Source organism: Pinus tabuliformis, chromosome 3_1, assembly GCF_031772625.1.
Source record: "Pinus tabuliformis cultivar Carrire ecotype Pingquan chromosome 3_1, CPIR1, whole genome shotgun sequence".
Taxonomy (NCBI): Eukaryota; Viridiplantae; Streptophyta; class Pinopsida; order Pinales; family Pinaceae; genus Pinus; species Pinus tabuliformis.
Window position 1 is genome coordinate 172,701,935 of NC_142301.1, and position 17,978 is coordinate 172,719,912.

The 17,978-nt window shown below is 39.1% G+C and overlaps 1 protein-coding gene across 1 annotated transcript in view; it reads left to right on the plus strand.

The window, feature by feature from the left end:
* The window catches only part of LOC149186354 (putative copper-transporting ATPase HMA5), a 92,381-nt gene extending 75,799 nt beyond the window's left edge, over positions 1 to 16,582 (plus strand). Inside the window, exons 2-6 of the mRNA XM_089412604.1 lie at positions 11,963 to 13,318; positions 13,736 to 13,990; positions 14,144 to 14,266; positions 14,884 to 15,366; positions 15,891 to 16,582. Of these exons, the coding sequence (XP_089268730.1) occupies positions 11,963 to 13,318; positions 13,736 to 13,990; positions 14,144 to 14,266; positions 14,884 to 15,366; positions 15,891 to 16,304 (2,631 nt within the window). The 3' untranslated portion in view covers positions 16,305 to 16,582. The remainder of the gene's footprint in view (positions 1 to 11,962; positions 13,319 to 13,735; positions 13,991 to 14,143; positions 14,267 to 14,883; positions 15,367 to 15,890) is intronic.
* The last annotated feature ends 1,396 nt before the right edge of the window (positions 16,583 to 17,978 follow it).

The following is a 17,978-nucleotide window of genomic DNA, read 5'->3' on the forward strand; positions in this document are numbered from 1 at the left end:
GATCCAGTTAAAATGGCAACCGAAAGGCCATATAGACTTAAAAATGGGAGTCATGGGTTTTTTCACAGTCATTTTCACCAGCTTAGAGGATAAGGAGAGATTTTTTTAAAATGGTCCATATTTTTACTACAATGTTGGTCTCTTCATGCGTTTCTGGAAAGAATTTTATAACCCAGATCGGGAACAATTCATGGTAGCCCCGATCTGGGTTGAACTTTTTTCCCTAATAGTCGATTTTTGGGATCCAAAATTTTTAGAAGGGATAGGTAACTCTATTGGAAGAATTGTCAAAGTAGTTGATTCTAACTGCCGCGGGAGATACACTTATATGCTCGAATATGTGTCTATATGAATATCACATAGCCTCCTCATGAATTTGTGGAGCTTGAATACCAGGATGAGGTTTGGCAGCAACTGTTGGACTATGAACATATTCCCTTCGATGCCGAAGATGTCATGAATATGGGCACTTGTGTGTCCTTGGAATCAAATGGATTTTGTGGAAACAAACTCCCCCGATGAATCACCTTAGCCGCAGGATGATAGTGAAGGTTCCCCACAAAAAGCGAAATTCAAAACCTCGCAAGGCAAACCCTCCTACCCCGTCGCAGAGAAATCGGGAGAATCATAATAGGTATGAGGTTTTGAAAGATCGAGGTGAAAGTTCAAAGGTGGTAGATCAACAAAAAGACACCGCGAATGGTAGGGTTCCGCCAAAGACTATTTCAAAGCCCAAGCGAAAATCTCAAGGAGAACCATCAGAGAAGTAAGATCATGAACCGCCCAAGCACCAAAAAAATATGGAGATCGATGGATCAAAGGATGATTTGAGTACAAAGGAACAAGCGCCGAAGAGGCTTTTGAATGAATGGAATAATCTAGATGAGAGATTCATATCAGAAGATCAAAATAAGTTGTATTGAGACACATTTCAACAATACCAAGCCAAGCAAATCCAAATCCCTCCAGATCCTCCTAACCCACTTGGCTCTCAGCTAGGTAATAGCACAGATCAAGGGGGATAAGGAAAAGGAGGTAAGAAACGGGGTCGCAAGAATTACAAGAATCAATACAGATGGTTGGAGATCTGTTGGTCAACTCAGGAAGGGTGGTGCCTCTCTTGGCGGTCTTCCACCAAATCAATAAATTTTCCCAATGATCATAATCTCCTGGAATGTAGGAGGCCTCAACAGTTGAGGCAAACAAAGGTACTTGAAGGAACGCTTAAAACAGGAAACGTTGAGTATTGTGATTCTCAAAGAAACTAAGGTGTCTGAAGAGAGACTAAAGGCAATTATAAGAAGTATGTGACCCTTGTAGTAGGTGATGACCTTAGATGCAAGGGGAAGCTCGAGTGGGCTTTCCATTCTTTGGAATCCATTCAAGATCCTTTTTGAACACTGGGTCAGCATGCCTCGAATTCTCTCGGGGAGATTCAGACACATCAAAACTTGACACTAGATCTTGTTATCCATTGTCTATGGTCCTCACATTCCAGGAGAGAAAGTTGCTTTCCTTCAGAATATAGGAAAGCTTAGAAATAGTTGTCTGGATGAACTATGGATTATTGGCGGGGACTTCAACCTTATCTCATTGACTGAGGAGAAAAATGGAGGGATCACGAGATAGGATCCGGAGATGGAGACATTTAGAGACTTGATTTCAGATCTGAAATTAGTAGACATACCTACCATTAATGGAGTGTACATATGGAATAATTGTCGGGGGGGGGATCTCACCAAGTTTCCTCATGCCTCGATAGATTCCTAGTATCAGAAAATATCATAAGCAGAGATATTTTCTTTGAATATTCTATTCTTCGGATCTGAAATTGGCCCCCAGAAACAGGCCTTTTAGATTCGAGTCCTTCTGGCTTCGCGACCCCTCCCTTCTTGGTAAAATAGAGAGTTGGTGGAAATCTAGTTCGGTGCAAGGCATGAACTGCATGCATACCTTCCAACTTAGACTAAAGGAGCTTAAGAAACAAATTAAACGGTGGAACCAAATGGAATTTGGCCATATCATGAAGGACCAACACCACCTCCAATAGTGAATGCAGAATATTCAACAACGGATGATCACTGAAGGACGCTCAGGGGCCATTGTAGTAGAGGAAGGACAAATCTTCACCTGGGTAGAAGAAAGGCAAAAGCAAGAAGAAATCCTTTGGAAACAAAAATCTCAGATCCAGTGGCTCAGAGAAGGGGAGCGGAACACTCATCAGGAAATCGTCTAGTTTATCATGATGAGATGGAAAACCTTTTGGTGGACCATTTTCATACCCTCCTTTTCAAGTCGTGTCCAGATCGATTGGGAGTTATACAAAGAATAACCAGACACATCCCCCGACTGGTTAGTAGGGACCAGAACCTGGCTCTAATGAGGGCCATCACCTTGGAGGAAGTAAAGGAGGTTCTCAAAGTGATGGCTAAGAATGAAGCGCCAGGACCAGATGGTTTCACGGTGGAGTTCTTTCAGGCAACCTAGTCCTTTCTAGGGTAAGACATCCTAGAGGTGGTGGAGGAATCTCGCAAATCCCAAAAGGTACACCCTATTCTCAATTCCACTTTTATAGCATTAATTCCTAAATATGCTCGTTTTGAGGATCCTTAAGGTTTCCGACCTATTGCCCTGTATAATTTAGTTTATAAAATTATATCCATCATCATGGTCACGAGATTAAATCCTCTTTTTCCTTCGTTTATTTCCCATGAACAAACCAGTTTTGTTCAAGGTCGTCAAATTTTAGATGGAATTATAACATCCCAGAAAGTTATTCATTCTCTTCAGCATCTCAAAGCCAAGGGTATGTTGATCAAGCTAGACCTTTCTAAAGCTTATGATCGTCTTAGCTGGCCCTATCTACTGAATATCCTAAAGGCCTTCGGTTTTGACCCCCGGTGGATCCACTGGGTTTCCTCTCATTTCCTCTCTGGTTTTCTCGATTTTAATCAATGGCTCCTCGTCGAGAATCTTCAATCCTTCAAGAGGAATTCGACAAGGCAATCCTATCTCTCCCTTCCTCTTTATTTTGGCTGCAAAAGGCTTGGGTTGTTACATTAAATCAACAATTCAATCGGGTTGCATCAAAGGCATCCGCCTTTGGGGTGAATACCTTCCACTTACTCATCAACAATTAGTGGACAACATCATGCACTTCTCCCATGTCTCCCTCCGGGAAATCAGAGAGATTAAAAATATTCTCCATGAATTTATGCAGACCTCTGGTACTCTAATCAATAATGAAAAATCTAACATTTTCTTCTTAAATACCCCGGTCCCTACCCAGTCCTTCTTGGCCTGTATTTTAGGTTTTAGCATTGGATCTTTTCCCTCCAAATATTTAGGCATTCCTCTGGTGCTTAAATCCTTAAGAACCGCTTGCTTGAAAGACCTTCTCGAAAATTCAATCCAGGCTCCATGGTTCGTCCTTTAGAACTCTTAATTTAGCGGGCCAGGTGGTTCTTCTGAAGGTTGTTCTCTAGTCCATGTAGTGGACAACATCATGCACTTCTCCCAAGTCTCCATCTGGGAAATTAGAGAGAATAAAAATATTCTCCATGACTTTATGTAGGCCTCTGGTACTCTGATCAATAATGAAAAATCTAACATTTTCTTCTTAAATACCCCAGTCCCTACCCAATCTTTCTTGGCCCGTATTTTAGGTTTTAGCATTGGATATTTTCCCTCCAAATATTTAGGCATTCCTCTGGTGCTTAACTCCTTAAGAACCGCTTGCTGGAAATACCTTCTAGAAAATTCAATCCAGGCTCCATGGCTGGTCCTTTAGAGCTCTTAATTTAGCGGGTCGGGTGGTTCTTCTGAAGGTTGTTCTCTAATCCATGTCTATTTACCAGTTATCGGGTTTAGCTACTCCCAAATCTTCGTGCTCTGATATGGTTGAAATATTCAAAAAGTTTATGTGGAGGGGTGCTCAAGAGGCCAAGAAATGGGCTTTAGACTCATGGACCCATATCACCAAGCACAAATTAGCAGGAGGCCTTGGTCTTCGGGATCATTATACCTTCAATCAAGTTATGGGTGCGGAATTATGGTGGAGATGGATTCTGGGCGGATCAGATCTATGGAAGATTATATGGAACTAAAAATACCAAATCCCTGACTCTATTGAAGATAAATTAAGAATTCAGGACACCCCTAAAGGTTCCTCAATCTGGAATTTAGCATCGAATAATAAAGATCTCATTCGATCACACACTTTCTGGGAAATCTGAGATGTAATAAGAGCACTTTTCTAACAAGATTCATGGAAACAACGAGCTAAGTTCTTCAGTAGGCAGGATCTTGGGGACATATTCCTCTTTACGAGCAGGCATCAATGTACATATGTGGAGCACTTCTGGCATCCTTCTCAAGATCCCGCGTGGAGGCATTGAAAAGGGAAACAAGATTGGCCTAATCCCCCAAACTTTGACCACTAGGAGAACATGGAGAAGGAGCTTCAATCCAGAAAGATTGCAAAACTCGAAGGCCAAGATATCTTACGATGTGGTTATGCAACCAGAGGAATGTTTAATATCAAGGAAGCCTATAAACTTGCTACAGATGAGCTTCAAGACTACCTTAGCCCTGTATGGAGGAAGATATCGACAAGACACCTTTGGTCGAAGGTGACATACTTCTTGTGGTTGTTGTGCTGACTAAGAATTCTTACATGGGATCAACTCCAGAAAAGAGGTGTCCAAGGACCCTCCCTATGCAGCTTGTGTGAATCTCATAACGAAGATATGGAACATCTTTTGAACCTTTGTCCCTTCGCAGACCAACTATGGAGAAACATCGATCAACTTTTTGGTCACCTAGACCGTGATAATAATAGTATCAAATATTCCATTGACATGTGGAGGAATGGAATTTTCTCAAGCCCTATCTTGAATAGGCTTGGAGCACTGCTTTGGGTTTTCTCCTATGTGCAATTTGGAAAGAACGTAATAAAAGGATCTTCAAAGAGAAAAGACTCTCCCAGGCAGAGGTATGGACAAGGGTCATCCAGAATATCAGAGAAACTATCTTAGCTAAGAAATGGCATCTAGATGATTAGCAGGTTGTCCCTCATGAAGCAAGGATCCTCAATATTTTGAATCTATCTCCACAAATCCTTGCCCCATCCTCCTGGAATATTTTGGTTTCCCCTAGATCCTCTCCTTTCAGCGTCTTAGCTCCTCCTGTTAATTTTCTTAAAACTTAATTTTGATGGGGCCTCCAAGGTAACCCAAGAGATGTTGGGTAAAGAGGCTTATTCAAGGACTCCTAGTTCTAGGTAAATATTTTATGCAACCAACTACGACTTTACAAGCAACAGCGAGGAAAAATTCACTATTGTAAAACATGGGCTCCTCATTGCTAGAAGAGAAGGTTACAGAAGGTTGGTGGTTGAAGGAGATTCTAATCTAGTCATTGAAATAGTTAAAAAATTGAATCATGGCACTCACTGGGAGAATCTTAGCAACAGTTGGAGGACAACCCGCTTGGTTCAAGATATAATCGAGTTCATTCCTTGCTTCGATTACATCATTCCCTCGCATGTTAAGCGAAAGTGAAGATATGGACCCTCTGAAGTAGATCTTGGTGTAGGATGCTTCCCCCAATCAGACCTCTGACAATGCAGTGAACCAAGATCCTTGATTGGGGTCCGACACAGCTAATGGCTCTTCTCAAGATCCACGTTATGAGTATGTCGATTGATGAAGGGGCACGAGGGAGGCTCTACCTATGCCCTCACATGCTTGGTTGTCAATGTTGGGTGGCAGCGCGCATGCTAATTCTTAATGGTGATGAGACAAGCAAGTGTGAACTTTCCCTCCAAGTGGTAAGGGCTCACAACTCTAAGTGTTTAACTATTTTGCGTATAGTTTTGGTAATTCGTGGTGACTGAAGGCTCCTGGTAAGCATATTCTCATCTAAAAGAAAGACTAGGTGAGTCAGTTTCTCGAACACAGCTGGTTTCCTCAGTTTAATGGCATCTTCTGTTGGGTATGTAATTTTCTTTATTCCTCCTCTCCAACTGTGGTCTGCAAATTACTCTATTGTCTCTCGGATCCTAAAAGACAAGTCCTGCAATATAATATTTGTAAGGGAAATGGAATCGATGTCTCGAAAATTGGAAAGTTTTCGTTGTCTTGTCCTATGTGTTGTCTGCGTTTTCTATGAATGTATCTATCCTCTTTCGCATTATTTTATCTCACATGGATTGTATTATATCTCCCTAGTTTGGAGTTATCTGGTTGGTGCATGTCTGTTCATCGGTGTTGGATATTTTATTGAATTGTTGATTCTAAGAATGGGAAGGATTTTGAACCTTTTGCATTTGATTCATTGTGTCTCTCTTTTGGGTTTTGCTAAAATTGGGCTCGAGGAACTGGTCTATGGAGCCTTTTTTCTCGGGAGACAGACCCACCTTGGCTTGCCTTTGTTTATGGTTTCACTTGGGCTCAGGGAACCAGGATTCGATATCTTATGTCAAGGTTGGCAGTCCCATTCAACCCTTAGGATATTTGACAAGCTCGAGCCTAATGTAAGTTGCACCTTGCTTCTATGCTATGTTATTGTGTCGGGTCCTCACAACCACTATAAGTACCTTGACTCCAAGAAGACATGTTGCCCAGGTTCGTGGTTCATTCTATGTGGCTTAAGGCTTTTGTTTTTTCTGTTGTTTGGTGGAAAACCCATATGGCTCGCCCAACCGCCAATGCCAGTTCTTCAGGTAGAGGTGGCCATGGTCGGGAAGGAAAATGGGGAAGCGAGGAGGTAACAACCCATCCTCGGCTCGTCAAACGTGAGGACGTGGCCATAAACCAGTTTCTAAGATCATCTACAATGCAGTGCAAGCCTATCAAATAGGTACTCTAGCTCAAGTTCGACAATTAATTTCAAATTGGGAAGTTGAATTGAACCAGCGGCAAAAGCAAAAGTTCAGGTGGAAGAGTGACATGACTTAGTTCCTGACCCAAGACATTCTAGAGGTTGCACCAAACAATACAAGAAAATTGTTCACCTCTACTAGTTGATTAAAAGCATGTGTTTAAGGCTCTAATGACCTCTCCAGATGGCTCTATCAAATCTGATCTAGGTTTTCAAGAAATTCAGAAAGAATTTCAACTCATACAGTTCTAAATTCAACAGCAAAATGTTTCTTTCAACCGCATTGAAAAACACATTTTGTGTCTTCCTCAATCTGAATTACTGAGTTCAAGTGCAAAGGACCCAGCTCCTGTGGAGTCCTTTGATGATTAGCAATTGGCTTGTTTATGGCTGCACTTTTTTTTTGTTTAATTTTTTATGATGTATATGTCGACTAGGTTTCTATGCTATAGATATTTAGGATTGAAATGGTTTCCAAAGATTCGGTCCTACAAGGCACTGTTAAACAAAGTTAACATATTTTGTTTTTCGATGGCATATAATGTTGTTCGATGGCCAACAAACCTGGTTTCCCAATGGGTGGGTTGAGGACACTAAACATCTTGACTATGGTTGTAACCTGCTTTTGATGAAAATGAATGAACGAAAAAAATCCTACCAAGCTTACAAAAAAAAATATCCTTACCAATAGTTAAGCACACTGCCTCTTTTCACTTACACATGTATTGTCCCAATTGTCACAACATTGCAGAGCTAGCCAAGGTGGAGGGAGGCTCAAACTGACACAAGGGAACTGATACAATAGGAGGTGGAATAGATGATGGGGAAGGATGAAAGGGAAATGATGGGGGAATGGAAAAGAATGAGGGATCATATATGAGAGTAGATAAACCAAAAGAAGGAGCATGTAAGGAAACACCTATCCCTTTCAAAGAAGATTTGGAAAAGTATGGAGACATAACCTCGACGGACACAGGCAAGAGGCCCAAGGGAAGGGAGAATTCATGCTAGAAACCAAAAATAGGGTCAAGGGGTGGATTGATTTTGAAGTCCACCTGTTCCATCTCCCTAACCTCCATCTAGTGTAAGACAATAAAGAGTTATGTTTGATGGCAAGGTGGGTTAGGGGGCTAACAAGCGAGGTGGGAAGGAGAGGAGTAATAAAGTACACTGCAAATTGATAGGGAAACAAACTAGAGAGACACGAAACCTCAAATTTCCCCCCTATAATCATCGTTGATTAGATAACCAGAATGGAAAAAACAATGTTCCACATAAAGAAATTCACTTCATATCAAGTTATGAATGGAAGATCTATGTTTATGGGTAATAATGTATTTTGTCAAACTATTGGAGTGGGAAATGTCAGAATTAAATGTATGATGGTACAATTAGAACATTGACTAATGTTAGACATGTACCTAAGTTGAAAAAGAACTTTATTTCTTCGGGAATATTGGACTCAGAAGGTTACAAGTTTACAGGTCAAGGTGGGGAGTTGAGAATTTCAAAAGGTGCTCTAGTTGTTATGAAGGCGGAAAAGATTAGAAACCTTTACAGATTTAAAGGAAGTACTCAGATCAATGAGAAAGCAATTGTATATGAGGAGGTAGGAGAAGACACTCGCCTATGGCATCACTAGTTGGGTCACATGAGCGAGAAAGGCCTTCAAGTACCGATGAATCACAAATTACTTCTTAATTTGAAATTGTTGAGTTTTGATTTTTGCAAACATTGTGTATATGGAAAACAATGTAGACAAAAATTTAAAATTGGTAGTCATAATAGTAAAGGAATTTTGGATTATATTCATTCTGATCTTTGGGGACCATCTCCTACAATGTCTTATGGAGGTGCATCCTATTTTGTAACATTTATTAATGACTACTCTAGGAAAGTTTGGGTCTATATGTTAAAAATAAAGGTTGATGTATTTAATGCTTTTAAATAGTTTAAAGCTATGGTGGAAAACAAAACAAGAATACAATTAAATATTTAAGAACTGACAATGGTGGTGAATTTACTTCCTTAGAATTTGAACAATATTACAAGGATGAAGGGATTGTTAGACACAAAATTGTTGTTTATACTCCTCAGCAAAATGGTGTTGCCGAACGTATGAACAAGATTCTTATGGAAAGAGACAAAAGTATAATCAACAATGCTAATCTATAGAAGGCGTTGTGGGCAGAAGCAATATCCACTGCTCGTTATTGGGTAAATAGGTCACTTTCAGTCGTTATTAATTGCAAAATCCCTGAAGAAGTTTGGTCGGGTCAGTGTTGTCATTATTCATATTTAAGATTTTTTGGTTGTAATGCCTATGCTCTTGTTCCAAAGAATCAATGTTCTAAATTAGAGTCAAAAGCAAAATGTTATGTCTTTGTTGGGTATGACGATGTTGTGAAATGAAACAAATTGTGGGATCCTTCTTCACATAAGATAGTTATATGTAGAGACATAGCGTTTGATGAATCTTCAACCTAAAATCAAATGTTGGAAAAGTTGAACAGGAATGGGTATCACCGAATCAACAAATTTAGTTGGAGACTCAACCTTTTTCGGGAAGTTGGAAGGAAGAAGAAACTTCTAAAAAAAAAGGTGAAGAAGATGTAAAGGAAACTGTAAAAGTTCAACAACCAATCACTCTAAAGAGGTCTACAAGGGGAAAGAAGAACAACCAAGAGGTATGAAGATTATGCTTCATTTGTATCTTTGATTACTGAGGATGGGGAACCTTCTCGTTATTAGGAAGCAGTGGATGATGCAAATAGTGAAAAATGGAGGAAGACTATGAATGAGGAAATGAATTCTTTAGCCATGAACAAAACTTGGGATCTTGTAGAACTTCCTAAAGAGAGAAGTGTTGTTGGATGCAAATGGGTCTTCAAATTGAAGAGAAATGTAGATGGAAGTATTGAAAGATATAAGGCGAGGCTAGTAGCAAAAGGGTACTCTCAAGTATAAGGTATTGACTTTCATGAGATTTTTTCACCAGTCGTAAAACTTGTTTCTATTTGTCAACGAGTGCTTAGCTCGAGTGGTAGGGATGGTGGTTTGCCATCCCATCCACCCGAGTTCAAGACCCCGAAGACATGGCCGGTCATAGTAATGTTGGAAGGATAGGCGTCTCGTTAGAGTCTGGGATCCCGACTCCAGTTTCAGTGGTCTCTAGACGTCTCAGTCCTAGGCTAAACTGTGAGTTTTCGATATATGTGGCTTGTGGGTTTTTGCATATATCCATGGAGGTCTCTAGTTCCCTTGACTTACAAGAACAAACAACAACAACAACAACAACTTGTTCTATTCATACTGTGTTAGCACTAATTGCATAACTTGACCTTGAGTTAGAACAGTTAGATGTTAAAACAATTTTTCTTCATGGAGATTTAGATGAGGAGATCTATGTGGAACAACAAAAAAGTTTTGTACAAGGTCGCAACAAGAGATTATTTTGCAAGCTCAGGAAATCATTGTATGGCTTGAGGCAGCATACCATGCGATGATACAAGAAGTTTGACTCCTTCATGGTGAGCCAAAAATTCACTAGAAGTGAATATGACCATTGTGTGTATTTTAAATATTTCAATGGTATATTCATTATCTTAGTTTTGTATGTTGATGATATGCTTATTGCAAGCAAAAACATGGAAGAGATCAACAGGTTAAAGGCTCAACTTTCTAGGACATTTGATATGAAGGATCTTGAAGTTGCAAAACAAATCTTAGGCATGAAGACACACAAAGACAAGAAAAATGGAAAGCTCTAGTTATCACAATGAAAGTGTGCAGAGAAAATATTTGCAAAGTTTGATATGAACAATTTGAAACCTGTTAATGTTCCTTTAGCTTCTCATTTTAAGCTTTCTTCAGGTTTGAATCCTAGAACTAATAAAGAAAAGAAGTATATGTCTCGTGTACCATATTCAAATGTAGTAAGAAACTCAATTTATGCGATGGTGTTTACAATACCTGACATTTCACATGCAGAGGGAGTTGCGAGTAGGTTCATGGAAAATCCAGGAGAAGAACATTTGCGAGCATTGAAATGGGTGCTTCATTATTTGAGAGGCACAAGTGACCATTGTATCATCTTTAATTATTGTGGGGATTCAGTGTGCGGATATGTTGATGTTGGTGACCTAGACAAGAGGAGATATAGTACAGGATGTGTTTACTCTTGCAGGTGGAGCAATTAGTTCGATGTCAAAGCTTCAAGAAACATGTGCATTGTCCACTACTGAAGCAAAGTATATAGTTGCTTCAGATGCCTGTAAAGAGGCAATCTGATTGAAAGGTCTACTTTATGAGCTTGGAAGGATGTAGGAAAAAGTGAATGCATTCTGCGACAGTCAGAGCGTTATTCATTTCACTGCTAATCCAGCTTATCACAGCAAGACTAAACATATTGATGTAAGACACATAATTGATGGTGGCAAAGTACCTCTCAAGAAGGTCCACACAAGAGAATTGTGCAGACATGTTCACAAAACCAGTATTGGTAAAGAAGCTGCAGCGATGTTTGGCTTCTCTTGGCTTGCATAAAAGATGATGAACGAGCATGGGCAATGGATTAGGAAAATTGTTGTCAAGGTGAAGATTGTTAAGAATAACAACAATTAAAAGATTGTTATAAATGTAATTACCTCAGTGGATCTAGCTTTACACAATTGTGTAACTATAGGAAGCGAGAGGCTTGATGTATTGTTGGAGAATCATTTTTGACATTAAATAATAAGAATTCTAATCCCTTACCCGGTAGAGGTTCTCTTAATAAATTGTCAAGTTTTACCAAGTAAAATTCCATATCTACTTCTCTACTTCTGTGAATTTAGTTTCTGTTTCTTATGTGCATTTCTTTCTTGTTTATAATATTAAATACCAACACTAACCAAGAACCCATGGCCTCGAGGCCATACAAATACCACCGGCTGCCACCCCTTTCTCCTTGAAAAATAAACTTCATAAATTTTCCCACGTTAAATTATACATGCCATTTAATCGAAGTTAATTATGGTTTTTTCCAACTATGTGATCTACTCTTCTCATTTTGGTAAAACCGTTTTCGACATGTCTACAGGAGGGATCGAATGCGGAGAAAATAATTGAAGATGCTGTTTCGGAAGCCATCATAACGGAAGATGTGGATGGTACATCTGCAAGAACTGTATGTCGTCTTCGCATAAAAGGAATGACATGTAATTCTTGCTCTACCACTGTGAAATCTGCCTTGAAAAGGGTTCAAGGAGTGAATAAAGCTTCAGTCTCTCCCGCCACTGAAGAAGCTGAAATCAGATATGATCCTAACCAAATTAATTACAAACAATTGATTAATGCAGTTGTTAACGCTGGTTACAAAGCTACGTTGATTAGTACCAGAGAAGATAAGAATAAGGTTCATCTCAAACTGGAGAGAATCCCTTCTGAGGGGGAAATTAGAGTGATTCGGAATTCACTCCAAGCATTGCCAGGAGTAGAAGATACAGAAGTAGATGCACAACTAGAGAAAATAACTGTGTCATTTAACCCAGATTTGACTGGACCCAGAACATTCATCGACGTGATTGAGGGCACATGTCCTGGAAGCTGCAAGGCAACTTTATATCAGCCTGGAGGACTAGCAGGAGCTGAGAGAAGTAGAGAGATTAAGCAGTACTATATGTCTTTTCTATGGAGTTTGGTTTTCTCTGTACCAGTATTTTTCCTGAACATGATTTTTATCTTTACTCCAGCAGCCAGGGAATTCAAGTTGGTGAATATGCTAACAGTAGGAGAACTTCTAAGGTTCATCTTATCAACTCCTGTGCAATTTATCATTGCACGGCGCTTTTATACCGATGCATATAATTCTTTACGCCATGGCTCAGTCAACACGGATGTTTTAATTGCCTTGGGAACAAATGTAGCTTATTTCTATTCAGTCTACACAATCCTCAGGGCTGCAACTGATAACACCTTCAAGGGTACTGATTATTTTGGGACTAGTGCCATGCGTATCTCTTTTATTCTTCTGGGAAAATATTTGGAAGTTCTGGCCAAAGCAAAAACCTCTGAAGCTATTGCCAAGTTGATGAATTTGTCACCAGCTATGGCTACTTTATTGACTCTTGACAGCCATGGGAATGTTTTATCTGAACGAACAATTAGCAGTCTGCTTATCCAACGCAATGATATTATTAAGATTTTACCAGGTGAGAAAGTCCCTGTAGATGGTTTGGTTGTTTGGGGACGAAGTCATGTCAATGAAAGTATGATAAGAGGTGAAGCCAGGCCTGTTACTAAGCGAATAGGTGATGAAGTCATTGGTGGAACAGTAAATGAAAATGGAGTACTTCATATAAGAGTTACACAAGTTCGGCCTGTTGAAACAATCCAAATGGTTAACCCACCGGTGCAGAAGTTTGCAGACAAAATTGCAAATTTCTTAGTCCCAATGGTATTGAGCAAAATGCTCTTTAGTAGTTTCCTGCTTGGCTAGATTTAGCAAAATTATCACAACCATATTATTGAATGCGGTTTGGTTGAGATAATTGGATGTCTTCATGGTTCCAACACAACTATTCTTTTTATTCTCATGATGTTATTTGTTAATACAGGGTAATTTTATAATTGTATAATTAGTTAGATAAATATCTTTCACTCATAACATTTTTCACTGATAACCAAGAAATAAAATTTGTCATTTACAATCATAATATAGAAATTCAAATTAAAAATTTATTTTACAAACAATCAATATAAAATTTCGGTAGTTTTATGATTCCACCAAAAGCGAAAAAGTATTGGTAGGTTGAACACAGCTCATATAGAAATATGTTTCTGAAATCAATTACCTTTGTTCCCTGTTTTGTAGGTTATTGTTCTCTCCTTTTCTACCTGGCTAGAATGGTTTGTAGCAGGCATGATTGGCTTATACCCCAAATCTTGGATCCCTTCTTCCATGGATGAGTTTGAGCTTGCTCTTCAGTTTGGGATATCTGTCTTAGTTATTGCTTGTCCCTGTGCTGTGAGCCTTGCAACACCCATTGCAGTCATGGTGGCTACTGAAGTAGGTGCCATGCAAGGTGTTCTAATGAAAGGGGGAGAGGTGCTGGAGAGAGCACATAAAGTAAGTGACATATTAGCTGCTGGGTGGTTTTTCCTGTTATGTTCTGTTGTGTGAACTTGAAAGGTGCGAGTGAAGTACTTTTTTCCTGTCCTGTTATGTTTGGCCCTTCTAAAGAAAAAGTTCATTCATGAATGGAGTTTCTGTTATCCACAGGTGAACTGCATTATATTTGATAAGACGGGGACACTCACGGTTGGAAAACCTATTGTTGTTGATACTAAATTTCTACAGAACAAGGTCCCTCGTGACTTCTACAAAATTGTTGCTGCCGCAGAGGTGAGTCCTGCATTTTACTATTTGATTATCTTATTTATATCGGAATTGGTTGATTTCTGAGTGATTTATGTGATTAAAGTTATTGCTTCGATGATTGATTTGTGTGAGATTTAGTCTGTGCCAAACTTTTGATTCAAATTTGATTTGTGTGAGATTTAATCCGTGCCAGACTTTTGATTCAAATTTTAAAGAAAAGTTTGAGAATAAGAACCAATTGTACCAGATAAAAATTGTTGTGAAGGGAAGCCAAATTTGACCTACGATGCAGATCATAAAAATATAAAAAGAATGATAATAAAGTTAAAGTACACATTAATACAACCCTATGTAACCATCTACAAGTGGAATTTGACAATACTTCAAATACTGTTAAAACTTCTTCCAAACCTACCTTCCTGGTTACAACTATCAAAATTAACAATAAAGTTGTCCAAAAGGTTTCATTTTGAAGTTGCAACCCTGTAACCGTCCATTGCTTGATACTTACCATTATCTATTGCAAACACATTATTGTTTGATATTTACCATTGAGTTGCATCCGTCTTTTTTCTTTTTTAAGTTGAGGGCCAAGGGATTTATTTTTCATTAGCGATATTTAACATTGGGTTGTGCTTCAGGCAAAGAGCGAGCATCCTGTGGCTCAGGCTTTGGTTGAGTATGCCAAAACACTTGGTGAAGGAAATTCAGAAACAAGAAGGCTGCCTGAAGTGCAGGATTTTGTGTGGGTAACTGGCCATGGTGTTAGGGCTAGAGTTCACAACAAGAATATTCTTGTGGGCAACATTAAGCTGATGTTAGATTCCGGAATATCTGTTTCTGAAGATGCCTATGACATTTTGAATGAGGCTGAAGGGATGGCTCGAACGGCGGTTTTGGTGTCTATTGACAGAGAGTTGGTTGCAATTATCACAGTATCAGATTCAGTTAGGCCAGAGGCAAAGGAGGTGGTGTCCATTTTGAAATTGATGAAAATTAAAAGCATTATGGTCACAGGAGACAACTGGAGTACTGCAAAAGCCATTGCCAAGGAGGTTGGAATTGAGACTGTCAATGCTGAAATGTTGCCCAAAGTAAAAGCAGAAAAAGTGAAAGAACTACAGGTATTTTATATCCCCGCTAGCACCATTTCAGTTTCTCTTTTGATGACCACCCAAGTCATTTGCTCCTCCCTAAATTATTTTTTACTCTGAATGGGTCCATTTTATTTACTCTGATTGGGTCCATTTTATTTACTCTGATTGGGTACATTTTTCTGTATACTGTATGATTACAAGAGGTTGGAAACTTTTTTCATCTCTCAACCCATCAAGTGTAGGTGAAGTGCTCTCTTTGGGGTTTAGTTTCCACTGGGTTATTGGTTCAAATCTCATGGGAGGGGTTAGGTTGGGCAGTCATTTTGGGGAATTAAACTATCCAAAGGGCATCCAAACTCAACTGAGTTTCGCACAATCCCGATAATAGCTTCCATCCAACATTGAGGCTAGCCCTAACCTAATTAAAAACAAAAAACAAAAACAACTTTTTTCATCTCAATATTTTAACTTTTTACTGTAACTTTTTACTGTAGAAAGGTGTTCAATTTCTTACTAAGAGAAGTTGTTTCCCTGTGCTTCTGGTTCTGCAGATGTCTGGGATGACGGTGGCAATGGTAGGTGACGGTAACAATGACTCCCCAGCTCTTGCGGCCGCCGATGTGGCCATGGCACTTGGGGCCGGTACAGACATAGCAATTGAAGCTGCTGACATAGTACTGATGAGAAGCAATTTAGAAGATGTCATTACTGCCATTGACCTTTCAAAGAGCACATTCAACCGAATCAGACTGAACTACTTGTGGGCATTAGGTTATAATGTAATGGCTATCCCCCTAGCAGGTGGATTATTGTTTCCATTTACTAGATTCCCTCTTCCTCCATGGATCTCTGGGGCTGCCATGGGAGCTTCTTCTTTGAGTGTTGTATGCTGCTCACTGTTATTAAGATATTACAAGAGGCCGAGGAAGCTGGACTTGTTTCCAATGCAAGCAGTCAAAATTTAATAAAATTGAAAGTGAATTCGCTTTACAAGCTTAAGATCAAGCAAAATAATTTACTGATCTACTTTTGGGCGATGCTACGTTAGTCAGAAATGCAGATTACCAGATGATGTTTGCACGGTTTCATAAGCCGGGATTTCTTGAATAATCAATAAATGCATTAGTCATTTAGCATTCAATGAGAAATTCTGCTTGGGAAGCCTTAAATCTTACATCCAAAAAAATTCTGCTCAGGGGTTGCATAAGTTTGAAAAACACGGCGTTTAATGTCAACTCTGAGGTACAGATTATGTGCATATGATGTGGTATGACGGTTCTTTCTTCATGGTAGATCTATGGACTCAGTAGATGAGGTTTCTTCGATACAGAAATGATAATAAGCGAATTTACAGGGTTTATGTTATGTTTCTTTTCATAAGTAAATATAAAATACAAATGGAATGAATTTTAGGTATTTTATGCAAATTATTAGTATGGGGAAGATTTAACCAATATACCGTGTAAATAGTTCAATTTCATACATTATGAGAGTAATTTAGATAGTCTAGCTGTAATGTTTAGTAAAAGTCATAGCTATCAAAGGTGTTTTAATAAAAGTGTTAACCTTAGCCCCTCATCGTCTGTCCACATTAAATTAAGCTACTCAGGCTCCTGAGAGCGCTCAGAGAAGTGGTCTCATAGGAAATAATAGCAATCCACAACCGAGCTCAAAACGGAACCCATCTCTCATTCCAAAGCCGATGAAAGGATTACGGCTTTCGAGAGGAAAAACGTAGGGCTTTTGATAGAGAAATTAACAACGACAATCCAGTTTGGTAATGCAAGAAGCCTAGCTCAACCAAGTTGTCTAGCAAAGGAGTAAATTGGTTTGCAAATTAGAATTTGGCTTTGAATCTTGTTTTCATAAAAAAAAAAATATATATATATATATATTCATTCAACACAATTAAAACTCTAAAAACCCTTAAAATCTTGAAACTTATAACTAAGAATTCCCAAAAAAAATATTGGATTTCACCAAAATCTCACTAGAAAATCCAATATTTTCAGGGACAATTTACGCAGCTCACAACCGAACCCAACCGTCATTACTGCTCTCAACAAATTAACGAATATGAATGAGATAGCAGAAATGAGAGATATAGGGAGTATAGGGCTTCTGAGAGCGGGGCTAGGATGTACCTGGAATTGAAGGCCCGAAATGATTGAGAGAGCATTAATCTCTGCTATGTTGTCCATTGCCTTGAAATTTAAGTTTTCGCCTCTCGTTTTTCACAAATTCTCTTCAGTGAACTAAGGACATTTTCAAAAGATAATGCCAGAAACCAAAACGAGCAGAGCGTTGACGGAAGGAGGCTAGCATATGAGTCAGCGTGTAAATTTAAAAGGCGCCTATAATGCTTTCCTTCAAAATCTATTCAGGGTCTGATTCATGCCTTTTGCCAACGCTCCTCACCTAATTTGTGCAGAAACTAGAAACTAGAAACTAGTTGCTCCTAATATGAACGACCAGAAAACGTTGGAAATGCCGCGGAAACTATATGATCCACTTAACAATAAGTGGAAAATGTCTCAAAGTTAATAAGTTAACAATTCAACCTTGTTGCGGACCTAAACGTAAATAGTTAAGCTCCTCGTAGCTTTTTGTGAGATGTGAAAAAATATGATGTTACCTGC